This window comes from Antechinus flavipes, chromosome 1, assembly GCF_016432865.1.
Source record: "Antechinus flavipes isolate AdamAnt ecotype Samford, QLD, Australia chromosome 1, AdamAnt_v2, whole genome shotgun sequence".
Classification (NCBI taxonomy): Eukaryota; Metazoa; Chordata; class Mammalia; order Dasyuromorphia; family Dasyuridae; genus Antechinus; species Antechinus flavipes.
The window spans coordinates 667,552,124-667,579,263 of record NC_067398.1 but is presented as its reverse complement, the minus strand read 5'-3'; the positions used below and the strand labels follow the sequence as shown (position 1 = coordinate 667,579,263).

The 27,140-nt window shown below is 36.7% G+C and overlaps 2 protein-coding genes across 6 annotated transcripts in view; one reads left to right on the top strand and one right to left on the bottom strand.

Annotated features, from left to right (window-relative positions):
* The window catches only part of CHERP (calcium homeostasis endoplasmic reticulum protein), a 31,500-nt gene extending 28,440 nt beyond the window's left edge, over positions 1-3,060 (top strand). The window contains exons 15-17 of the mRNA XM_051972088.1: positions 114-230; positions 561-655; positions 1,299-3,060. Of these exons, the coding sequence (XP_051828048.1) occupies positions 114-230; positions 561-655; positions 1,299-1,492 (406 nt within the window). The 3' untranslated portion in view covers positions 1,493-3,060. The remainder of the gene's footprint in view (positions 1-113; positions 231-560; positions 656-1,298) is intronic.
* Positions 220-27,031, bottom strand: C1H19orf44 (chromosome 1 C19orf44 homolog). Of its 5 annotated transcripts, XM_051972085.1 has the most exons (10): positions 26,910-27,027; positions 25,342-25,493; positions 24,624-24,727; positions 22,284-23,010; positions 20,900-21,221; positions 18,782-18,858; positions 17,348-17,837; positions 16,305-16,397; positions 12,231-12,397; positions 5,674-5,783 (listed from the first exon to the last, which is right to left on the bottom strand). In XM_051972085.1, exons 4-10 carry the CDS (start codon positions 23,007-23,009, stop codon positions 5,703-5,705), a joined length of 1,956 nt encoding a protein of 651 aa, XP_051828045.1. In that variant the 5' UTR covers position 23,010; positions 24,624-24,727; positions 25,342-25,493; positions 26,910-27,027; the 3' UTR covers positions 5,674-5,702. The 5 variants fall into 5 exon arrangements, with proteins under 5 accessions (XP_051828046.1, XP_051828045.1, XP_051828043.1 ...); XM_051972086.1 differs by lacking the exons at positions 5,674-5,783; positions 24,624-24,727 and adding an exon at positions 220-310 and having other exon boundaries at positions 26,910-27,031; XM_051972083.1 differs by lacking the exon at positions 24,624-24,727 and having other exon boundaries at positions 26,910-27,029.
* Positions 27,032-27,140: the final 109 nt, after the last annotated feature.

The window sequence follows — 27,140 nt, the reverse complement described above, 5'->3', positions numbered from 1 at the left end:
CACAATTGGGCCTTTCTTCGTGAAGTAGAGCCCCTTAGTGATTCTCAAGGCTGGATGTTCATGCTCACTTTTTCTGGAGAGTGTAACTGAATTTAGACACTTTTGTGATACAGGAGCAGAAGCCGGTCCCGTTCTTCACGCAGCAGGTCACGGTCAAGGTCCAGGTCCAGGTCAAAATCTTACTCCCCGGGAAGAAGGCGTCGATCCCGATCTCGGAGTCCTACTCCCCCGTAAGATTCCTCTTCACTTTTAAATGACTGCTAGCAGACTGTTTGTTATAAGTAGTTCATCATAATCTTCTGGTGCTTTTCTGTGAATATTAATATTAAGTCCTAATTAGAAGTCTCATATTCACCTTGGCATAGTTCTATGCATAAGCCTGTTATAATTATATCTAAATATTCTAATTATAATTTTATAATTAATTATGATTATAATTAATCCATTATATTATAGGCCTTTGTATACTTGAATTTTCCTAGTTTTTACTGTTGTATTATGCTCAGTTTTCTGATCCACTAAAGACACTTTATGGTACAACAAACCTGTCTTAACTTTAGTTCCTCAGCTGGTTTGGGCTCTAATTCAGCACCACCTATACCTGATTCAAGACTTGGAGAAGAAAATAAAGGACATCAAATGTTGGTGAAAATGGGTAAGATTAGTCTGATGAACCTGTTACTTAATATCATAAGAAATTCCGTACTTCTGAACCTGTTTTTTTATTTGCAAAATGTAGGTGATGGTTCTTATGACCACTCCTATTAGCAAGCTCTTATGAGGATTTTGTATACTCATGATTTTAAGTAGTGCTTTGAGGTTTTCAAAGCCATTTTCTCCCAACAAACTGGTGAGAGCAGGAAGTACAAGTGTTGTTAATCACCATTTTGCACATAAGGAAACAGGATAAAAGGAGGAGCAGATAGTACAGGAAATCATATATAGCCCAGTCATTAGAAGAACCACTATGTAGTGGTTTTTTTTTTTTCCATTATGTCACAAGTATCTTAATACTTTATGGTTTATTTTAACATGAACTATCATTATATAACATTCTTTTGTTTCTAAAGTTGGGAGTGTTTCTTAGACACTTCTGAAAGTGTTGGGTGCTTTAAAAAAAAATAGACTTTTAGTATAATCATTACCGGATTTAATACTGATTTTTAGTTTTCTAGACAATTGATTTGTACCTTCCAAAGACTTTTCAATATTCGTGTTAGAGGTTACATTAAAGTGCATTATTTCATTAAAATTCATTTTTAGATTGATAAATGTCCATTTCATCTTTTTTCCCCAAGGATGGAGTGGATCAGGTGGCCTGGGAGTGAAGGAACAAGGCATTCAGGACCCGATAAAAGGGGGGGATATCAGAGATAAATGGGATCAGTACAAGGGAGTGGGAGTTGCTTTGGATGATCCATATGAAAACTACCGCAGAAACAAAAGTTATTCGTTCATTGCACGTATGAAAGCCAGGGATGAATGTAAGTAAATTGGTTGAGTTTCTCCACTAAGAGAGCAGGGCTCTCATGTTGCCTAGGCTACATGGCTAAAATTTAACATGGAAGATTCAAAAGTTAAAACTTTTTTGTTGTTGTTGTTGTTGAAAACTGTCTTTTTTGAATTTTGTTAATCTTTTTTGGAAAAGTTTTGCTATAAGTAAAATCACTTCTTTGTTGTCTACCTGCTGCGTAGCCTTTTCTGTCCTTTGTTAGAAATTTTAATCCTAAATTGATACTTGGTATGGAAGTCAGGATCATAGTAACAACTTGGTTTTATCAAGGTTTACTTCTCTGAGAAAGTGACAGGAAATGAAATGGGAAGATCATGGCATGTAATACTGACAAAGCCCCGCACCTGAATATAATGGAAACTGCATCCTTATGCTCATCTGTGATTTGAATGCTTAATATCAAAAAATTTCAAAAGAAAAAGGATATGGAAGCCCTTACAACTATCTTCACCATTTACACATGAACTTTTGTCCTTTCCAGTGAAGTGTGAAATCCAGGATCCTCCACTCCCTGAATAGGAATCCTTGAAATCTGAAGAAATGGATGTCTTGCACCTTCTTTAAATCAAATTTGAGCATCTTACATAAGCCAAGACTAGTATCTTGAGGAAAAGACATTAAGTGATTGCCATTTAGCCAACAAGGAAATAGATCAAAAGCCAGGATGTGCTTTACCCTACCTTAAAATTATTGGTTGTGTAGTAATAAAAACTAAGGCTAGACTTTACTACACAATATTTAAAGTAAGAACTTTTTGTTTCGAAGATGACCTGCATTTTTTTAAAAATACCATTTAATTTAGTTTTAGTCAAATGTATATTTATCTAAGACTTTCCCTAATAGAGATCATTCAAAGCCTAATTCCTCTAGGATACACTGACACTTAGGATTAAGTTTATATTTTTCTCAAATGTTAGCCATTTGAAATGGAGGAGGGAGCAAACTGATATGAGGACATAGGGCTAAAGCATCTTCCTGTTTTAGAGATGCTGACCTTTGAAAAAGCTATATGTACTTAATGTTTTTATTTATAGGAGGACCTGAACACCAGCACCTGTGTGCTCACAGCCCACTCACACTCTGTCTTGGGCATCTAAGCAAAGTTAAACATTTTACAGCTCTGTGTATTCATCATTTTTATGTTGAAACCAAAATAGCAAGGGGAGTTGGAAGAGGAATAAAAGTATAAATTATCATTGTGAGGCATTACTGGAAACCCCAAGAGCAGTTTTCTTTTTCTGGACATTATCTAAACACCCTAAAAAGTATGTGACAACAACATACAGAGCTGAGTGCTGTGGGCACTTTGGTGTAGTGCCATCTGTTGTACAGTTAACAACTTTGGAACTTTTGTTTTAAAAGATGCAGAAATCTCTCCCAAACTCTTTGACCCAAGGTGATGAAATATTTGATTCTGTTCTAGATTTCCTGTAGCTGTGAAACTATACAACTGTGTCTGATTCAGAATAAAATGTCAACGTGTGATGTTACAAATTTCTTGTGGATTTTACTGTTTTGCCTTCAAATAAAGACTTTTTATAAAGAAATATGTTTAATGTCTTAGTTTAGAAAAAAGGGAGTTTTGCTTGCTGTTTTAAGCAGTCTAGGAGTTGATACCATTATAGCACAGCTCACTACCTATGATTAGAGTGATTAAATTATTTAATCAAGAATGTATTGATTTGATGACAAATGCCACAAAGTGTTTTAAATAATTTCATCAGTGCTTCTGATCCATAAATCTTGATAAGTGAGTTGAACTGGCCAGGGATATCTCTAAGTCGACCAATTAACAAGCATTTATTAAGCACCTATTTTGCCAGATGTTAGGGATACAAAGACAAAAATGAAGCAATTCCTGTCCTCATGGACCTTACTTTCAAAGAAGGCAAGGAAATAGGAACTGAAGCTTTAGTGACAGCTGGAAATTCACAAATACTCTAAGCATCCAAATGACAGGAGAGTCTCCATGTCATTATGGCAATAGTATTCTCTTTGGGAGACTTTTAATAGAACAAAAAAAGTGCAAATACAAATGTGGACCTATCTTACCTTCTGATTTTTACAAGCCAAGAACATTAATCTGTTTTAGAAAAGTTATGTATAATTTCTCTGCCAAAGAAAAAACTTGGTAAAATAAAATAAAAAATGGAGGCTATTTTATTTTACTGTTAATTACAAAGATACCACAGGCCAAACCTCATTTTACTCAAATATAGCAACAGAATGGAAATATAGGGGTTAATACTGTCCTCTGACAATGTTACAGGTAGAAATGGGGGCGAGGGCAGGGGGGAGGGGTGCTGCCCTATAGTATGACTTGTTTTAACCCATTGTCACATTTTATTTGGCAAATGTTTATTAAGCATTAAGTATGTACAAGTTGTTAGCCATATGAAAATTTGATTATAAGCGCCGGTATTAACAATGCTATGAGAGTTAAAGTAGGTGCTTAATTGATATTGAAGCAAAATTTAATCCAAAGGAAACTATTTTCAAAAGGAAAGGAAAGAAAGTGAACACTTCTTTTAGGCCACAGACCCTGTGTAAAGAATGTGAAAGATTTAAATGGAGAGGGAGACGCTGGGCAGTGCATTGCAGGGACTTGGGACAATTTAATCAGGGACCTGGAGAAAAGAAAGAACAAGATAAGCATATCCAGTCATAGATTCAGTTTGGCCAGGAAATAGAAACTATGACATCAGACTGCAAGAGTATGGAGGCAGCAAGCTGAAGGCTAAAGAGTTTCTTCAGTAGGTCACAGGGATTTGCTTGAAGGTCTAGGGGCAGCAGGATCATCAGAACATGGTTATGGGTTGGAAACTTGGTTTTGCAGAATGTGGGGACATTTTTTTTTAAGAGATGGGAGCAAAAAGACTTTGGGAGACTGTTGGAATGCTACAGTAATTGCTGCAACATTTAGATTGGAAAATAGGAAAGATATTTCAGAGATAGAACCCAAAGACCTAAGCAGTTAGTCAGATGGGAGACTGAAGAAATGAAAATAGTTAAAGATGATTCAAGTTTCTATGTTAAAAAGACAATGTCAGTAACACAAACTGGGAAATTGGAGGAAAAGATGGTTTTGGAGGAAACAGTTTGATTTGCTGCTGATGTGATGTCTTAATAGTTACTTGGAGTGGTTTTTGAAGATGTGGGGATGGATGGAATAAAGAGTGAGAACAACCTTGAGATTACAACTACACTTAAGAAGGGTAAAGGGATGAAGAGGAACTGAGGGCATGGGAGGAGAAGCTTATCAGGGGCTTAACACACACTAGAGAGGGCACTATAATTACAGTTATATTACATGTATGACCTGGGATGGGGGATAAATAAGATCACCACTTTCTCTCACCTGCCATGCCTTGGATAATGTCCCAAGTACCTAGAATCCTCTCCCTCTTCACTTCCACCTCTTGGAATTTCCTGGCTCATGCCAATACTCAGAACCTCAAGCCTACTTTCCTGATGCCTTCTGCTAACAAGATCCAAACCCTATGCACAATTATAATGGCTTTTGGGTTTGTTTGTTTTTTTCAATCTATGTACATTTTAATTTTTCCCCCAGAAGAGTGTAAATTCCTCATAGGCAAAATTGTATCCTTGGCTTTTGTATCCTAAACCCTGGTACATATTAGGTGCTTAATAAATGCTTATTAAATCAATAATCATCTCCAAGGTCTTTTTTGGCTCTAAATCCTATGAAAAGGCTGACCACAGAGTCAGGAAAAACCCTTTTAAGAGAAGCTAGAACAGAAGTAACTGAGCAACTTTTTAATGGGCCAAATGAGGGGTTTTCTCACAGGACTGGACTTGGATCTATGGTGATCCAGGCCTAATCCTCGTAAAGCACATGGGAGAGATTATATAAAATGTAATTATATTTACAGATTTAAGGTAGAAAAATCAAACGAACAATGCAGTGGAAGGAGCACTGGATTTGGGATGAAAGGACCTGAATTTGAATTGTGTCTGGTACCCAGGTGAAGTGGGATTGCTTGTGGAAGTCACTTAACTTTTCTGTTAGAGCTTAGAGCTTTAGGAACTCTGAACAGCTTCCATTCAGTTCTAATTCTTATGATTCTCTGGATGTGATCACAACAGTATGGTAGACTAGATGAGTTTAGTAACTTAAGTCTTTGATATCCAACCCTTACCTATGTTGGAAGCAAATCTCTTATTCCATTTAATGATCCGACATTTCCTTCAGAACTTCGTCCAAAGCTTTCTCAATTGTTAGTGGTGGTGACTTGTGCTTCCTAATATACTGCAAGATAACCAGAAATCTGTTAGTTTTCTCACCTAGACATCTATATTAAAGAGTCTATTTGAAATGATGGATGTTTAACTTAAATTGTTTATATAGTAAAAAGTAAAAAGTTTTTTCTGCATCAACATTGGAAACACAGCTGGCCAAGCCAGCTTTCTAGATCAGAAGTGATAGAAAAACTTTGGGAAAATAATAGCAACTGATAGCTCTTTAGGGACTGGTTCATCATTATTATTACCACAACAATTAATTTATGGTACTTTATTTAAGGTTTGTAAACTGCTTTACTATTTATATCATTGATTCTCATTGATCAACCCTGGGAGACAGTTCTTATTATTCCCATTTTACAAATAAAACTAAGAATGATTAAGTGACTTGATCAGGATCACATAGTTAATAAATATCTGAGGCAGGATTTGAACTCAAGTCTTCCTGACTCCAAATCCACTGCTGTTATTCGTTTTGCCTAGATGACTACTGGAGTTATTTGCAACTCTCAAATTTTGTGATTTTGAGAAACAACGCCTGGGATTAGTGGTGATAAGTATTTATTTAATGCCTATTATGTGCTAGACATTGTACTAAGTTCTTTAAAGATATTATCTTGGTTTTTTGGTGGTTTTTTTTTTTTTTTTTTTTTTTTTTTTTGCTGAGGCAATTGGGGTTAAGTGACTTGTCCAGGGTCACACAGTTAGGAAGTATTAGGTATCTAAGACCACAGATTTGAAGTCAGGTCCTCCTACTTCAGGCCTGGTGTTCTACCCACTGTGCCACCTAGCTGCCCCTAAAATATTATCTCATTTAATCCATGAGGCATGTTTTTACAGTAGTGATACTAGTAATGGGGAACAGAAGAGTATGCAATATGTTCATTTATTTTCATGTGAATCTTTCTGTCAAAAACACTATAATAACTTGGCTTACTTTACATAAGCAAATCCTTCAAAATGTGGAAGAACCAACAAGGACAAATTATATTCTGGATTCTATTCCCACTAAAAGGGAGGAATTGGTGGTAAGAGTAGAAATGATGCGAATCTTGGTAGAAAATGACCATTCCTCCTACAATTTGTGATAAAAGACAAGAGGAATCTAGGTATAGTCCACCAGATAGCCTAGACTTGGGCAAAACAGATTTAAAAGGTTTCAGAACAATAATAGAGAGGATCCCATTGACTAGGGGAAAGTCAGCCCAGAAAGGATGGGAGAAGCTCAAAAGTCTAATTACAAAAGGAAACTATCCATGAAGAAGAAAAACATGATTTTTCAGAAGATGATGATGTGGATGCACAGGGAACTCTCCAACCAGCTTAGATTTTAAAAAGAAATATACAAAAAGCCAGGTAACAATAAATAGAAGAGCATACCACCAGACTGTAAAGATAGCATCAGGAATGCTAATGCTGGCAAAGGAGGCAAGGACCACAAATGAAGTTTTAGCTATATTGGGTAGAAAGGTTCAGAGAACGCCCAAAATCTTTGCTCAGGATGGATGGATGGAATTCTGATGACTGCCAACAGCAGCTCCATTCTTCTATTTTCTCAACCAAGAATAATGACATTTTGTGATTGGAAACAACTGAACAAAAATGACTAAAGAGAGTGCTGAAACCCAAGACAAGTCAGAAGGCATCAAGAGCATTTGATTAACTTTGATGAGATTCGTATCAGCTGGCAGAGAAAAACTAAAATCTTGGTGACCAAACTGGCAGCTGTGAAGGCTGAGGGACTGATAGTAATACCTGAAAGATCATATAAAATGAGAGAAGTCACATAAGACTGGAGGACAGTTATGGTCTTGATTTTCAAGAGAAAAAAATCAGAATCTGCAAGTATGACCAATTCTTGGGAAAATTCTCGAATGGATCTTTAAAGAGAGGTGGGTAAACATCTAGAAAGGGAAGTGATTACAAAGAATCAGCATGTATTTAAGAATAAGTCATGTAAAACTCAATCTCTTTTTTGTTTGTTTTTTGAGTTACTAAATGAGTAGATGAAAAATATTACAGGTTAGTGATTCTCAGACTTTTTTACTTTTATACTTTTAAAAATTATTGAGGCCTCCAAAGAACTTTTGTTTATGTGGATTATATCTATTAACATATGCTGTATTAGAAATTACAATATCTTAGTATTGTTTAAAAAATAGTTCTGATTCAAAGACATATAAAAGTGTCTTGGGGAGAGTCCTAGGGGGTTCCTGGATTACATTTTGAGAACCACCATTCTAGATTTTAGCAAAGTTTATTATCCTAAGGTATTCTTTTCACAAAAATTGGAGAAAAATAGATTTATGCAATAATATAGTTGGAGGGATTCAGAACTGGTTGGGGAGCTGGAATCAAAGAGTAGAGCTATTAATGGTTTCATACCAGCAGGGTAGGAGTCTTCCAGAAGAATACCTCAGAAATCCATGCTTGAATCAAGGTTGAGATAGCGTGCACAATATATTGCAGAAGACACAAAGCCAGAAGAAACTGTTAACACACTGAATGAAAAAGATTTGTTCTGTGCAAAGCACTGTACTAAGTAAATCCTGGGAATACAAATATAAAGGTAAGATAGTCTCTGCTTTTAAGGAGTACACATTCTAAGGGGAGGAAGGAGCAACAAATATTGGTTTTAGCTGTAAATCAAATGGAAAGATCCCATAGTTCTTAGGGTGCAATGACAAAAGAGATAGCATTTCTACTGACAATAAAAGCATATTCATTTCTGATCTTGAACCATTTGCCACTGCCAAGGACTTTGGTGTTGAGAAATTTGTTTTCCAGGTCTTCAGGAGCTATGACTGTTGAGGAGGCAAGGGCTGCAACACCTGTGGAAACAGCTGCCAGATCACATCTCCACAAAGCTTGGCTCCCTGAATGATGGCTACCAGCAAGGGCCAGTGGTATGGAGGATGTTATTATTAGCACTTTGTGGCTTATGTATTGATTGTTGGCAATTTGTCAAGTGATGGTCAAGGATGATAGGATTATTTTCTACTGAAGTTGTTCTCTCCACAGTGATGGCTATGGGGGCCACGATGGTAGAGGGCATTATTATTCCCAGGACTTTAGAATTAGGATCTGAAGAATTATCTCTAAGGTCTAAGGGGAAATGATGACAGTAATTTGATTCACATAATCTACACTGCCTCCTGTGGATGATGGTCAGGATCTAAAAGGATCTAAATCCTTTTAGTTAATCTAAAGTTAAATCTAAAAAGAGAAAATTCAGTAGATGTGAAGTGTAAAATCTCATAGTCAGATAGAAATAATTAACTTCACAAATATAAATTGGAGAAACATGTTTGACAATAATTACTCTGAGAAAGATCTGGAGGTTTTAGTGGACTACAAGTTTAATATGAGGCAGTAGCATGATGTCACAGCCACAAAAGATAATATTGTCTTGGATTGCATTTCCAGGAATAAGGAAATGGTAGTTCCGTTGTATTCTTCCCTCATTAGACTTCATGTGGATTACTTTGTTCAATTCTGGGGGGTACATAGTTTAAATTGATAAGAGGGAAAAGTAGCCAGAGGAGAGTAATCAAGATAATGAAGCTTTGTTATGTTAAGTGAGAAAGCATTTATTAAATACTTATGTGTCAAGATCTGGGGAATCAATACAAAAGCTAAGACAGTCTTGGCCTCAAGGTCTTTAATGGAGGAAGTATATCCATATATAGGAATGGTAGCCAAAAGGGATACTTTGTATTGCAAAATTATTGGACCAGACCCATATTGCAATAAACTGACATCTCCAGATGGCAAAGACTTGATTATGCCTCCAGAATTGAAAGAAAAGGAGGTAGAGAGGCAAGGTAAGTTCTGCTAGAGAAGAAATGGCTAGAAAGTAAAATGAAATATGGCTGGAGCTCAGGGACTAGATATAGTGGTTAAAGTAGACCATCATCATCAATCAGGATAGTGGGGCATCAGGGCAGCAGTTCTAGGTATGAAAGATTAAGTCTCCAGGATTTGGATTCTAATCTAAATCAACCATGGTGGCTGGTGAAGAAATGATGAAGGAGTAGATGACATTTGATTGGAGGAGCTGGGTGTATTTAGTGTGGAAGATAAATTACTTGGTATGTGACTGTCATGAAACCTGGTCTTTGAAGGAAGGTGTGGACTTATTCTTTTTGGCTCTGGAGAACAGACAAAAGCAATAGATAGAAGTTGCAAGGAGGCAAACTTAATGCCTTGCAATAACAGCTAACATTTATGCCTAGTGCTTTTAAAGAAGGCAAAGTGTTACCGCAAGTTTGATAGATATGTTCAAAAGTTGAATGTGCCATTTCAAGAGGATGTGAATTCCTCTTCAAAAGTCTTCAAGCAGAGGCCAGATGACCATTAATCAGGTACGTTGTATTATAGTTTATTTCTGCATGTGATATGACTTAAATTGCCACTGAAGTTTCTACCAACTTTCAAATTCTGTGACTGTCATAAAATGACTAAGCATTGGTCAGTCTGTGCTCTGGGGCCAGTGTGCCCCACTAAATACCACAAAAACTCTCCAATATGTAGAACAGATTCTACTTTTATCCAGTTGATATATCTCTTATGACTAGTTGGTGGAAATGAGGAACTTCTCTGCCTCCATCACCTCCTTTTCTTTCATCTCCTCCTTTCTGTCCTTTCTGCTCATGGCTAGAGGTTCCCTGGAGGCTGTAATAATGGTAAAACACCATTATTACCAATCATCTGGCATAGTAGAAATGTTCTGTTCTGTCTCCACCAGCTCTGTGCATCTGAGTTTGAATCCAGGCTTTATCATTTCTTTATGTGACTATGGCCAAGTCATCTAACTGAACTTCTGTTGCCTCAATCTCAGAATGGAAATACTCATATTTACCTGTACCAACTATCACATACAGTTATTGTGATGAAAGCCCTTTAAGGTATATGAGATATTCTTTAAATAGGAGCTGTTGGTCATTACAGATCATAATCTGATCATGTCTTTCTGCTACTTCAGTGGCTTCCTACTTATTTCCAACTCAAGTTCAATTTTTTTTTTTAAGCACAGAGATATTTTTTAAAAGTTTAATCTGTATTTTAAACATTTTCTCTATCAGTTTCTTAAGTGCAGCAAAACAATCATGTCCTGACCTGTAATATATTCTGATTTCCAACTAGATGTTAACACTGGACATTTAACAATGGGTTTTCAAAAGCTAGTTTGAGCTGGCTCAAAAAACCTCTGGATTCTTTCAGCCTAATACTAGATGTGTACTGTATGACACCATTTAACTTGTGACCTAGATCTATAAACTCTCTCAAATTTGCTAAATGTTCATTTACATGATGTGAGGAATTTGTTGGAAAATTCCTCAATATCCAAATGAAATGTGATTATATTTTTGAGCCTATTACTTAATACTCTGGATTTCTCCTTTGAGGTGTCTAATACTTTACATCACATCACACTGCATTAATCAATATTGGTTAATAATTTAATAAACAATCTAGAGTACATTAATTAACAGGAATTCTTTATTCTATCCTCTCATAAAACAATTTCTAGAGGAAAGTTATTAGCAGCTAGGAGGATTGCGATAGACATCCCTTAGGATGAATCAGATTCAAATTCTTTTGCATTCAACTGTGCATAATTTAGTGTCATCTAATTCCTCACCAGTATTTTATATCATAAGCGCTTTGGTGAATTTCTCTCTCTCTCTCTCTTTTTTTTTTGGCCAATAAATGTTGTCTTTATTGGTTTCCATTTGGCTGCAGTTCTGTTCAGCAGAATAGTTGGAACATTTTTGGGAAATTGAATAGCCCTTTCAATGATCCCAAATTGCTCACTACAACAAAACCCCAAACTCTGAAACCAATATTCTCCCAGGGTGGTGCATGTCTATCTTATAAATTGTGAAATGCCTACATCTTTACCAGATCAAAATTGAGTGACCCAAAGTATAATGAACAGATGCATGGCAGGCATAAGAACATTGGTTTAGAGTTAGAAGGGAATTTAAATATCAACTGACAAGAAAACAAAATTCTAAAAGTGGAATTTCTAACATATTTAAATACCTAATGATTATTACAGACATTAGTATGTCAACAGACCATAAGTTTCACAAAGAAAAGGCCAGTTTTACCTAGATTCAGATATTCCCCCAGGGCCTCACCTCTATACCAAGCTGGGACAGAAAATGCTTACTGTTTGCTGAATGCAATTGGTTCTTTTCCCACCTAAAATTCTTTCAGTTTGCAAGGATAATATGTGGGTGATGAATGATGGCAGTCTTCAACCATACTCCCTTAATCTATGCCTCATTGTTTGAAATACTAACAGGCTTGGTTGCTCCTTTCCCTGTGATCCAGAGACACTTCAAATGCCAAAGTGACCAAAGCAGTGACTTAAAACTGCAATCACACTAGAACAGTACTTTTTTGCCACTCCCATCCCCAAATAGTAGGTTTGTGTTACACTTACGTCTTTAACTTCTTCCAATGTATGATAATGGAATGTGTCATCTTCCAGGGACTTCAGGAGAGAATAATGCAGATACCGGCTGGTTTCCATAAACTGCTTTGTCAATGTCAGCTGCTGTTTTAACATGTCATTCAGAGCAAAGGCTGCAGGACTATAGGCTGTCAGAGCTGTAAACATTTTTTAAAAGAAAGATTTTATGCTGATATGAAGTTAAAAATAGCACTGCTGTCATCTTTCCATTATTTAGAGGTAAGTCACCTTGTTAGTATCTTAAAGAGGTAATTTCTTTGCTTGCTTTTTAGACATGACATTTAAAGGCATTTCCAACCATGAAACATGAAAGAAGGGAAAAGAAACATCAGACGTCAAATCCTAAGTCTTATAGTCCCCCAGAAGCTATCTCCCCTATCTTTGGGGGGTTCAGTGTCTAAAGAACCAGTTCCTTTTAACAGCTCAATAGCAATTAGTTTTTCAAAATGATATCCTCTTGTATCAAGAATATAAAAACATCTCCCCTCCCGGAGCGGAGGAGAAGGAAGATTAGGCTAAAAACCTAGCCCGATTTCTACAGAATCCTAGCCCCACCACACTCACATACAGGTATGGTATGAACCTGTATCTCAGCTATCACTGGAGGGCACTCTTTGGAATCATTCTTTATCCTCAGTATATCCACATTTATAATGGCAGGATGCCAAGGGAGATTCTACTCTTTCATACCATAGAACACTGATGCTGCTGTAGCCATAAAACTTGAACTCTGCAATGTCAATATGAGTCAGCAGTGTGTGCTATGATGGCCAAATAAATTAACATAGTTTTAGATTAACTCTTAAAGAGAGGCATAAATACCAAGACAAATAGGGATGTGATCATCCCCATTTTCAGACCACATCTGGAATGTTGTGTTGAATTCTGAGTGGCTCATTTTAGGAAGAACTTTGAAAATTTGGAGAGTTTCCAAAGAAAGTTATTTAGAATTGTGAAAGACCTTTGAGAAGGAATTTAGGGATATCAGGAAAAGAGACATCTTAGGGGAGATATGATAACTGTCTTGAAGTATCTGAAAAGTTGTCATATGGAAGAGGGATGAAACGTGTTCTTTTTGTTATCTGAGAAGTTGGAACCGTGGCTAAAAGTTGACAAATTTCCTAACAATGAAAACTGCCTAGAACAACCATGCCTGATTTCAAGAAGCAATGGGTTTCCCCTAATTGAATCTTTTAAACAAAGGAGAAAAAACTTCTTGTGGGCTATTTTGAAGATGAAATTCTTTTTTCAGTGAGAGGTCTGACTAGAGAGCCATAAGGTTCCTTTTAACTCAGATTTTGTGAATTCCAAATTGAAATTTTCATAACAACAACTAAATTAGTATTTATTAGCATTTTCTTGCAATTGCCAAACTATTGGGAAAACCATGGGTAAAAGTTCTTTTAAACAACCTAGGTTGAACAGCCAAGAGTCAATGCTACTTTTTATTAACTGATCATATTCAACTCTTCATAACTAATGTCACCTTTATGGGACATTTATAAATGTAGATCCCTTTACGACCGCACTAGCACCCAGACACCCCAGAATCAGCCTGTAGGATAAGCAAAAGTCCTTGTTCTTTATTCTTGGGCTTTAGGGGTAGTGAAGGGGATGGAAGAGAATCTCCGCAAGCGCCTTCTTCCTCCTCCACCACTAAAGAGACCCTGGCTAGTCTTACTCCACCCCCTAGTCCCTCCTACAATCCTCTGTATACACCAATCATTGAGCCAGCACAGATAGTAGAAAGGACCATTTTCCAAGCATATGCCCATAGAGTATTGTCCAATCTGTAGTTATCCTCAAGTGCTCGGCAGTCCCAACTTCAGTGCATCGACTCAATAGTTTCAGCCCTCTACAAAATCCCAAACCTTTTGTGCTTTTAAAGGTTTATGAGTGGCTGTGGCCATAAATTTATCACCTAATGGCCAACCTTCAAGGGATGAGCTTCTCTATAAGCTGTGGTGACTCTTAGAATAAAAGACAGGTTCATTGTACTAGGCCAACACTCAAAGCCTTTCACCTCTAGAGGGCCAGCCAGATTTTGCACTTCTTTGGCCTAATAGTTAAGAATCCAAGGCCATTTCTATGCCTTTGTGAGGCAGAAGAGAACATCAGTGAAGTTTATAAATATATCACTAGTAGCAAAATGCATCAAAAATCTAAGTTGGGATGGAAAGAGAGGGTTCAGAGAAACAAACATGGAACCATGAACTGGTACAAACTTTTTAGAGAGGGGTCTGGTCTGGCAACATATAATAAAAATCACTCAATTCTTTTACCCCTTTGATTCTGTAATGCCAGTAATGAATCTTTTCACTAAAGATATCATTAAAATGGAGGGCGGGGGAAGGGGAGGAGGAGGGACAGCTAGATGACATAGTGGATAAAGAACACTTGTTCTGGAGTTAGGAGGGCCTCAGTTCAAATTCAGCCTCAGATACTGTGTGATTCTAGCCAGGTCACTTAACCCCAAGTGACTTTAAAGAAAGGGATGAGGTATGGGAGGAAGAAGGGTTTATCTATTAAAAACAACACAACGACACAAAAACAGCCCTCTTAATAATACTGAAAATAATTTGTATGTCTAACATACTAGGAAAAGGTTGAATCTTTTATTGTCTGTAATGTAAAATAATATTATGGCACTAGCAAGTTATAAATATTATAAATATATGTATATGTACATATATATAAAAATTATACTTTAAAGAAAATATAACAAGACACACAAAGTGATCCAATATAAGTCATTCTCCAGTTGATAAATGGTCAAAGGATGTGAACAATTTTCAGATGAAGAAATTAAAGCTATTTTTAGTCATATGAAAAAATGCTTTACATCACTATTGATTAGAGAAATGCAAATTAAGACAACTCTGAGGTACCACTTCATACTTGGATTGGCTAAGATGACAGGAAAAGATAATGATAAATGTTGGAGGGGGAGTGGGAAAATTGGGACACCAATGCATTGTTGGTGGAGTTGTGAAATGATCCAACCATTTCTGAAGAGCAATTTGGAACTATGGCCAAAGGACTATCAAACTGTGCATCCCCTTTCTAGCAGTGTCTGTTTTAGGTTTATATCCCAAAGAGATCATAAAAGAGGAAAAAGGATCCACGTGTGCAAAAATGTAGTAGCCCTTTTTGTGGTGGCAAAGAGAGTGGCTGCCCTTCAAGTGGAGAATCGCCGGAAAAGTTATGGTATATGAAAGTTATGGAATATTATTGTTCTATAAGAAAAGATCAGCAGGATGATTTCAGAAAGGTCTGGAGAGACTTACATGAACTGATGCTAAATGAAATGAGTAAAACCAAGAGAACATTGTATACAGCAGCAACTAGATTATGTGATGCTCAACTCTGATGGATGTGGCTCTTTCTAACAATGAGGTGATTCAGGCCAATTTCAATAGATTGTAATGGAGAGAACCATTTGCATCTAGAGAGAGGACTATGGGGACTGAATGTGGTTCACAACATAGTATTTTCACCTTTTTTGTTGTTGTTTGTTTTTTTTTTTTCTTTCTCATTTTTTTCCCTTTTTGATCTGATTTTTTTTGTGCAGCATGGTAATTATGGAAATGTTTATTCCATATTTATACATATTTAACCTATATCAGATTACTTACTGTCTTGTATAGGGGGAGCTAAAGAAGGGAAGGAAAAACATTTGGAATACAAAGTCTTACAAAAATTAATGTTGAATATTATCTCTATATATATTTGAATGAATACCATTGACATTTTTTAAAAAAGTGATTCAGAATGTTCTAAGTAAAATAAAAACCATATACAAAATAACTACAAGCATCTGCTTTTTAAAAGGATACAGGAAGATTAAGAAGACAACATGGAACCAGATTGTTGAGATCCCTTATTAGAAGGTAGGTTTTATATAATTTTAAAAATATAAATAGTTTGATATTAGAGGTTTAGTTGGAGAATTAATCCCATATTTACTTTAATTAATATTTGTTTTGAATGTTAAGTTTATAATAATTAAAATGATATAAGATATAATAAATTGAGGGCCTTTACCTTCTATTGCATCTGCACTAATCACATGAGTGGCAATAGGTTCAGGGTCCACATAAGCTCTACCCAAACTTGGGCCAATGGTCGCCATGGTCTCTACAGTTGAAGGACAAAAGATTAAGAGTTCTGATCTGTATACATTAAGGATTGAAAAATAACTAAATGTTTTTCACAGTAATATAACAAACTTTTCATTGCTTGGGTAACCTCTCTGCAAGTGCCTAAAATTAAAAGAAGACTAATGTTTTCTTTATTTTCTATAAATCACCAATATTACTACTAGTAAAATATTTAGATATTTCTAGGTCCTGTCTTTTGTGATGACTCTCTCTACTGACACAAACTATAATGCTTGGATGACTTTAGCAGACAGTCTTTAAAGAGTGGTTTGGATCAAAAAGATTAGACCTAGACAACCAGTTTGTTTATTAGACTTTTTCAAGCATAGGAGACATTTTCCTGTTTTCATATGGCAAAGACTTGTCCTCAAACTGCTGGAGGTGAGGTCAAGAAGACCTGAGTTTGAAAATTAACTAGTTGTATGACCCTGCCATGTCTCAGTCTTATTTTCCTCCTGGATAAAATGAGGGAAGTAGGCCAGATGGACATCTAAATGTCCCTCCTGGCTCAATTCTAAAATACTGTGTTTACTAAACAAGACATTAACATGTTTTCTCACTTATAAAACACAAAAGATGGAGAAGGGCTGACCTAACTCAATTTCAAATTGTCTTTGAAGTTCATTTTTAAGTGCCTAAGTTCATCTGGTCCAGTTCTTTTTGGTTGAAAAATAAGTAAACAAAGGCCCAAAGGTGAGTTAAGAGACAGCCAAAGTCACACAGCTATTTCTGTCAAGGACCACAACACTAACTCCAGATCTTAAGTTCCAATTCCAGTCCTAATTCCACTAAGAGTACTGTTCTTATGGATGATACCTAATGGTCAGCAAACTGAAACCAGAACTAATTCACCTCACAGTGTTATCTTCCTTCACTTGCCTTAGAATAGCACTTGTGGAAATTTTCACAGGTTGAACTCATGCTTACCTTTTTTCCAGCTGTAGGTGAATGCAGGATCATAAGTCTGAACAGCCACTTCTTTCACTAAGAGTCTCCTTACATTCTCACTCCATTTTGGACCAGGCTCTCCTGATTCTGTGCTAAGATCTCTTTGAGAAGGGCTCTCAGACAAAGACTCCGGTGTCTTGTTTGATGACTCTTGGGAGTAGGTTGCCTGCCCAGATGCTGTTGATTTTTCAAAATCTTCAGAATATACTGAGTTTATAGTATTTTCCTGCAGTCTAGGAGATGGTGATCTCCTGGAAATACTTTCTTCTCTAGAAAAGGTATCAGACTTCTCATTCACATCCTCACATATTTCACTTGCAATGCAACTTTCCTCTTCAAGGTCAAGAGAAGTAATGTTCATACTTGTCTCTGGACTCATCTCTTTGACATTTCTTCTTTGTATATTTTTTACAACTGATACATCTCTCTTTAATTCCTTGTTTGATGGTTTTATTCTATGATCTTCTTCCTACAATAAAAAAGTGATTTGTTGATGGGAACTATTTCTGTAAGATTTGGATTATAGATTTAGAGCTGGAACAAAGAACATCTAATCCAAGTGTCTCATTCTGAGAAGAGAACACTAAAAACCAGAAAAGGTAAGCAATCTCTCCAGAATCACACTGGTATTAAGTAAGCCTTATCATTCAAACCCAAGTCCACTAACTCTAAGCAACCTGCTTTTTCAACTACGTCATGGTGCCTCCCATATTCATTCTGTACAGTGATATAAGAGGGAGCAAGCTCTAGTGGCTAGAGCCAGCAAAATCTACCTAGATCCATATTACTAGCCAAACCAATCTCCATTCTCTGGATCAGAGGTATCAAACATCCACTGAAGTGCACCCATGGCAACCCAAACCAGATTCAAATATAGTTGGGAATATTCAACAAAATAAATAAAAATACAATAGAACATAGATAATATTAATATATGTTTTTCCAAGTCCATATACAGTCACAGAGATACTCCTATACCAATTAGTGGCCCCCGATTCTGAGTTTGACACTCCTGGCCTAGACAACTCTTTAAGACTTATAAGCTGCAGAGAAGGGGCTGACCTGCAACTTCCATACCCAGAAATTCCCTATAACCAAAAATTCTGCGATCCATTCCATTATTCCTATTTAAAACAGTAACTATTTACAGTAAGTTTTACTAATTACATATTAAATTACTAATTACATATTAAAATGTCTATGAAACTACATTATTACAATTAGTATACTTACAATAAGTTTTTGCATGTCTTTAGCATGAAACATTTATAGAACAATTCAGTTATAACAAGTATTCATCATTTGCTAATAAACAAGGCTGTCTTAATCCTGTTATTATTTAAATGCAAGCCACTACAATTAACAACTCTTTCACAGAAGTCTTAAACCTTAAAAATCAACTTCTATACTTACTTTTTGTCTGAGTTCTTTTTTTTCACTGACATCAACTGGAGCCAAATCATCAAGGGATAAAATATTTATTTTAAAATCTGTCATTGAAAGATGAATTGGTTACAAAGTGAAATATAGATATAATTTTTATTTGTATATATAATATATAATTTTTATATGTATATATATTTTAAATGTAATATATATATATAATTTTTCTATGTAAACATATTATACATATATATATAATTTTTAAATGTAAACAATAATTTAAGTGTATCATTTTTGTAAATATGACAAAAGCAAAATTATTGAGAGAGCAGAAAAAAGGAAGTCAAGTCTCTTCTACTCCTTGAATTCCTAATGACTCTCCCAGACTTGGAAAATCAGTCTTCACATTTCCAGGGCCCAATTTTTGAAAATGGAGAAAAAGAGTTAATGTTCCATGAAAGAAAAAACAAAGGGCTCAAGCCCTCCCTAAATGACATAAGATGATATTGCCTCTTGGCTTCTCTATAGCTATCCAGATCCTACTTGTTCTTTAGTATACAAATCTTATTGATAAGGTTTTTCCCAAACACCTTATTTTATCCTAAAGCTATCTCTGGCCTCAGAATTCTCAGAGCATTACTATTTATATAGTTTACATGACAATTAGCCATGCATAGCAATACCCGAGATTTTTAAAAAATCATTTTTAAAAACCAACATTTTCATTTGAGATAGCTAACTGACACAATGTATAGAATATCGGACTCAATCAAAATTATTCAAGTTCAAATCCTGTCCCAGATACTTATTAGCTATATTACTCAAGAATCAGAATAATAATGGACCTATCTCACAGAGTTCTTGTTAGGATCTAATGATAGCTCATATGTAAAACACTTAGTAAATCTTAAAGCACTACATAAATGCTATTATAGTTAACAATAATAATTAAGCCAACATTTAAAAAATGCACATTCTTTGAGCAAAGCATAGTGCTACACATTAGGCATAGAAAGACAAAAAACAAAGAGCCCCTCCCTCTCAAGAAATGTCTATTTTATGGGAAAAAAAAAAAGCCTTTTACAGTTGGCCTCTAGAGGGAAAGGCCAACAGTCATAAGTTGTGTTATCAGCAAAGTATTGCTTGTAAATTCAGCTGACAAAGAGGAAGTCATGATGTGATCAGAGGTACAAGCATGCACTCAGGCTTACATGACTTTTCCATCTGGAAAAGTGCAAAAAAACCTGGGTTTTGATTCCTATTCTACTTATATAATAATTTGTACCAGTAGTACCAAAAGTTTATGACAACTAAGCATGTATTTGGAGCACATCTTTCCTAAACAGGAATTATACATGCCTTGTGATATGGTTTCTATTTTGTTTTAAGCTGCCACTCACTATTATCTAGCTTCTAATTTGTGTCTTCTTCCCCCACCCCAAACTTGCCCACATACAACTAGTGGAACAAGAAAAAAAGAAGCCTGGTACATATTTCTCTCATGGTGTACCTGGTACAAATGCCTGACGTGGTACAGGGATATGGAAGGAAAAGATGCCCATATTTGACTTGGTTATTACTGTGGAAAAAAAAATTTTAAGTTGCAGAGCAAGAAAATAAATGTTTTCAAACATATTTTCTTCCCATTCCTTTCTGTCCTTTTAGCCCTAATACTGAAGTATATATTCTTACTTACTGAGCGAATTTTTTTTCCTAAATTTAAAATACAGGTGAATTTCTCCTTAGCAAACTCTATTAAATTATGTTTTTACTTGGATCTAGCATTTACCTGATTTCTTCATTGTGAGTCAAGGGCTCTTGAAAGATCCCCAGGCTTACTTTGAGGGATGCTGTTCTACCAGGCCAAATGCCACTTTCCTCCAGGAGGCCCATCTGGAGTTTCCCACTGCTAATGTTTCCTCACCAGGATTTACTCTGTAATTTATTTATCACTTTACATGTTTCCCCCCAGAAGAATGTAAGCTCCTTGAAGGAGTGCTCTCTTTTTATCTTTGTATCTCAGGACCTTGCACAAATAAGATGTATCATAAATTTTTGTTAAATGAATAAAGATACAGAAATATTGATCTTATATTTTGAGTAATAATAATTCAGCTTAAAATAAATTTATATTAGACTAAACATTACCATTTAAGCTATCACTGGATGCTTCAGAGAACAACTCATCCAATGATCCAATTTCAGTCTCCCCAGGTGAGAATGCTAGTTTTATATGCTGCATTTTGGGGGATGTTGGCCTTGAAAAGTAATGCATTATTGAAAGTGATGGTGATCTTGAAGTTTTGTTATCTGAAAAGCCACTCTGTGGGGAAGGAGTTCTTGAAGGGCTATTGCAGGAGGCAGTTTCTTGACAGCTTTCTTCAGGCAAACATAATGTTCGAAAAAGCTTGAGACTGGAAAATTCTTCACTAGGTGGAGAAACTGGACCTGGTGGACTCAGAATCTCATCCTAATTTCAAGGGAACAAAATTCATGGTAATTAATTTAAGATATTTCACCAAAAAATACTACTGTATTACTATTAAGCAATTAAAGAGGAAAAACAACTTCTCTATCTCAAAGACAAATCTGATGGGTCATAAGTCTGAATATTCACCCATCATATCTATCATGTCCAGCTCAGATTGTGTGAGAGCCAAAGTGGATTTCCTTCTTTTGATTTCTTAACATTTTCTTCCAAAGTTGGCCTGACGCAAGATTTCACAATTCTCTACTTCAATTCAACAAACATTTATTTATACAAGGCACTGGTTAAACAAAGACAAAAGAAGATGGTCCTGCCCACAAGAAATTTACAGCTTCTCTTTCACTTTAGTCACCTATTTTAGCCACTCCGTTTTGAAAAATGACATAGTGTTAATGAACAAATTAAGAAATCAACCAACAAGTGTCAAGCACTTATTTAATGCCAGGCACAGTACAAAGTGTCAAAGATACAAAGACAAAAATGTAACAATCCTTGCCCTCATGGAGCTCACATCCTATCATTGAAGACTGCAAGTATGTATAAACAGAATATAATGTAAAGGAGGGCACCTGAAGAACACCAAGATTGTCAAAAATGGAAATAATGGAGTATATTTCAGTTATAGGAAATTGCCAGGACTAAAATATACAAGAATGTCAAGTATAAGAAATGAGCTCCCCAGTGTAGCAAGGGGAGAAAGATATAATGAGGCTGAAAAGAGAATTGACTCCACATTGTTAAATATCAGATGAAAAGTTCTTTTTCAACCCTAGATCACCAAGATCATCATCAGAATTGTAATCTTATGAAATAAGGGCTTGTTAGGTATGTAGTGGGAAAAATTGCCTTATTGATACCTTATTGATATTGATTTAGTGCTTCACATGTATCAGGTACATAAATGTAGAAATCCAGTTCCTTCTATGAAACTCTTTTAAAGTAACATAGAGGCAACTTCTTTTGCAAGAAGTTCCTAGTAACACAACTTGGTAAAGGACAAAAAATAAAATCTCATTTTAAAATGGAAAGTAAATAAATGCTTACCATAGAGAATGCCTTATATTCATCCTCCTTAAGTTTAGTGTTCATAAGAACAGCATTCGTAGGTGCATCTTTGTCATCAAAAGGCTTCACGAAGTTTCCCAGCAACAATTTCATTTCCTCCTCATCACTATCCATAGATACCAACTTTCCAACCGGCTCTTTCTGTTTTGGTGATTGAGAATTCTTGACATTTCCAGACTGTACCGTACTGGCTATTTTTTCAATAGCTGGACCTTTCTTCTTCAGAAACCGATTCACTCTTTCATTGCTACCGGCAATGGGAAGTTTATCCCTATGTTGCCAGGGAATGTCACTTACATTTTTCAGGGAAAGGCCATCAGCACTTTTCCCATCTGTGTCAGTGTCAGACAAATCAACCTGCAGCTTTCGGCTCATAATTTTAGTTTCTATTTGTGCTAGTTTCATCAAAGCTGCATTAGCCCTGATCTTGGAGGCAGTAGTCATTGATCTATTTAAAGAGGTCCTGCTCCCTATCTCCTTTACAGTATTATCCTTGAAGAAAAACTGGTTTTCATCAGCATTTTGTTTCCTCTTTAAGAATCTGCTTTGGCTAAATGATGTCTTATCAAGGCCTTCACTTCTAAAGACCCTATTCTGAGTTTCTTTTATCCTCATATCTCCTATGGAAATGTCACTGGAATCATAAAAAAAGTCATTAGCTAAGTGGTTGGCATTTAACAGGCTGGCTTTCCTTGCTGCTGACATCCTAGAGAGTTAGAGAGTGGAGAGAAAGACAGAAAGAGGCCTTTACTTATTGATTTTCAGTATAATTTCAAAGAGATGAATCTAAATTCTAAACTCTAATATCTACCTGTAAGGCCAAAATCCTATAATCTTACAAAGTGTCTGTTTTCAATCTGTAGACCAGCCTGTAGCTTGTGTATACAGGCTAATGTAATACTGTTAGAGTAAAAAGACCCAGGTTCAAGTCTTAGCTCTCCCACTTACTAGTTACAAGACTTTGAGAAAGTCACAACAATTTGGACCTTAGTTTCCTTACCTACTCCAACCCCAACACTGTTATGAATAAAGCACTTGGCAAAGTTTCAAGTGACACAAAAGCTGCTATTATGCAACAAATGCTTATGAGAGCCTATCACATTCAGAGAGCAGCCCAGATTTTTTTTTTTTAAGTAAAACTGATGGACATCCACTCCATTTCCAGTTTCTTGCCACTGCAACCAGATGATTTTTTTTTTTTTTTTTGTAAACAAGCTTAAATTTAAAGTCAGAGTTTTTTATTTGGGGAGGTTTTCATTATATGAAGTATAGTTTGTGTTTAAGAGATCTTTGAAGGACAAAGCCATTTAAAAGATTCACAAAATTATCAACACATATTTATGGATTGGAATCTCAATTCTGTACCCCACTCCACTGTCATGGATATTTTCATCCCTACACGCAATCTCAGTTTCTTCCCCATAAAATGCTGGATTTGTAAGAAACAAAATATCTTATCAAGAACTTCAATGACTCACTGATAAGTGCAGGAAAGATTTAGTTTATATTCTTGGAAAAATTGGGTGCCTAGGCTAGTAGTCATACCTTTGAAACTCCAAAGACAACATTTTATTTCCTATCCTGAAGCACAAGTCCCTCCCCTGATTCCCCATTAATTGAATGTTATAGAAGTTACATGTCATGAATCTCCATCCCTCACTACATCCTTGCCCCAAAGGAGCTTCTAAGGGCAAAGAACAAAATATTCTTTTCAAATCTCAGCCACCATCCTGGATTATAAAAATCAGTCCCTGCTCCCTAGGAGTTTACATTCTTTGGGAGATTACTTCCACCCTTGATTATTCCTTGATGTCTTTATGGGTTTCGGTTTGCTTAAGTTTCATTTCTCTAATTTAATTCTCATAACTTCATGTGGAAACCAGAATGTCCATCCATTTCTCACAGATTGGAGAGCTCTAAAGTCCCTTCCAACTTAAGATCCTAGCACAGGGACCTCACCTAACAGGGATACAGCATTGAGTAGTTCACAAAGATTTACCAAAAAAAAAAAAAAAAAAAAGCATAGCTTCCATTCCAGAATTTTAAAACCAACAGGGAGATGACCACAGTGAAAAGAAAATAATTCATTCAAAGCATAGTAAATGAATAAATGCAAATAGCAGTTCAGAAATTCTTCTCAGATTTCTTAAAGTTTGTAACTACCACAGTAGTTACAAAATCACAAACCTCAGAGTTGGAAGTAATTTTGAGGTTACTGAATTATGTTAAGGCAGAAGAAGAGTGGAATTCCAGCCTCAAGAAATCTGTGCTTGGCCCTGTTCCATTTAAAATTTTTGTCAATGACCTAGCTAAACTTACCAAGGTTGCAGATGACAAAAAAAAATTGAGAAGACAGCTAACTACACTGGAGGGCAATGTAAAAATCCAAAAAGATCTCGACAGGCAAGAACATTGGGCTGAATCTAAGAAGAAATTCAATAGAAATATAGTGTCTTACATTAGGGGTAAAAAATCAACTTCACAAGTATAAGTTAAAAGAGTCACGACTACAGAAAATTCTGAGAAAGATCTGGGGGTATTAGTGAAATGCAAGGAATATGATTCAGAACAATGATATAGTGGCCAAAAAAGCTAATTTATCTGAGTGCATTAAGACAAGCAGATTTCAAGAAGAGATGGTGCTGCTTCTGTTTTCTGTCGGTCAATAATAAACTTTTATGGAATATTGGGGATAAAAAGAAAGCACAAGACAGCCCCTGCCCTCAAGAAGTCTAATGATGGTAAAAATATGCCAAAATATACAAACTACAAACAAGATAAATTGAAGAAAATCAACAATGGGGATATTAGAATTGAGGGAGATTTGAGATAGGCAATTATTGGAAGGCAGAATTCCAGCTGGGATTTGAAGGAAGCCCAGAATTTGGAGATGGGAGTGTCTTCTGTGAATAGCAAAAAGGCAATTCCAGATCCTTGGATCACAGCAACAGGGAGGAGGGTGTGTGTGTGTTGGAGGCAGGGGTGGGAGGTGGGGGGTGAATATTGATGATAAGGTGTGTCTGCCCTCAGATCTCACCTGGAGTTTTGTTTATTCCGAATGCCACAGTTTAAGAAGGACATTAAGTTGGAGACTATTGGGAAAAGGGCAACAAGGTGGTGAAAGGCCTTCAATCCAGTTTCTCAAGGACAACCATTATGTGAAAGGGGAATTAAGCTGCTTGGCTCCATCTAAGAAATTAGAAACAATGTTTTTGTGAGGCTCTTGACTCTGAATCCAATACTTTTGAGAACATTAATAAGAACTTCCATCTTACTGAAAATGCTGACCACATCCAGCAAAAGAACTATGGCGTTTAAATGCAGATTGAAGCATACTATTTTCACTTTTTTGGGGTTGTTTTTTCTTTCTCAGATACATTCCCCCTTTCTGATTTCTAACCTGGAACTATATGACTAATGTAAATATATTTACATGACTAACCTGTAAATATATTTACTTATGATTGCACATGTGTAACCTATATCAGAATGTTTGCTATCTTGGGAAGGAAGAAAAACAAAACTAGAACCCCAAATCTTATAAAAGTCAATGCTGAAAACTTTAAAAAAAAATCTCCATTTTACAGTAAGTCTACATCTGAATCTCCCAAACTTCCATCCATTTCTTCCAAATTCTGCCCGTTAAGGCCAAGGCTTTAAACTTGTTTTACACATGAAAACCCTTCAAATACTTGAAAACAGTTATCAATTAAATTCCTATGGAGTCTAGTCTTTTCCAGGCTAACCAAGGTAAATTAGTCAATAAATATTTATCAAATCCGTAGCACGTATCAAGCAAGAATTCAATCCTTTAAGGTTTGCAAAGCCCTTTATAATTCATTATCCTGATGCTCACAACCACTTTTTGAAGCAGGCATCACCATTATCCCCATTTTAGATAAGGAAATTGAGGCCAAAAGACTTTGAGTGCTTGCCCAGGGGCACACAAACAAAGTGCCTCAGGCCACATTCGAATTCTGGTTTTCCTAACCCCAAGTACTGTGCTCTACACACCCCAGCAGGGCAGCAGTTCATAGCACGAAGTATCTTGTGGCCCCTTCAGAGATCGGGCTACATTAGCAGCCCGGCTCCCGGTACTCTGCCACTTGTACATGGCTTTTCCTGGTACCCTGAAATTTACTATGACACAACCTCAGGGAACAGCGGTCACTCCCGATCATTCATTCAATCGGCAACCATCGATTTCGTCGTGGATGCTTATACCTCCCTTCTTAACAAGGCCTCAGATACTAGCGCTGTGGGCTGCCACGTCATGCGGTGAAAGCATTCCGAGCTTGCAGTCCACTAAGACCGCTAGATCTTGTCTGATCAACCTTCTCTTCTCTCATCCCATTCCCCAACTCCCAGAGTCCAGGTGAACCTAGGGTCAGAAGAAAGCCTAGAACCGAGCACGCGTCCGCCTTCACCTCCTTACTTCTACCCTTCCCTTCCCCAAGCGCGCGACCCCGACTTCTGCCTCCCCACCCGTAGGCCTGGGGTTTCTGGGGCTTCTCAACCTCCCTACGTTCGAACGTCAAGCCTTCCCCTGCCACCATCCCCATCCTAGGCCCCTCCCACCCCTTCCTCCTAGTACTACACACCGACCTGTTCCTTAGGTTCGCCTCCTCCGAGGCCCAGTCCAATCTTAAATCTCCGTACTCTACTCCCCCGGCCCAGGGCCGGAGGGCCCAGTACTCACTAACCGTCTCTCAGGGCAACGGAATTGGACTTCCGGCCTCGCGTCGCGGGTGGGGGATGGAAAGGGGAAAGGGTCGATGGCCGAGAAACTACGTTTCCCAGCATGCATCACTCCTCGGGAGGCCGGAGCGCCCGGGC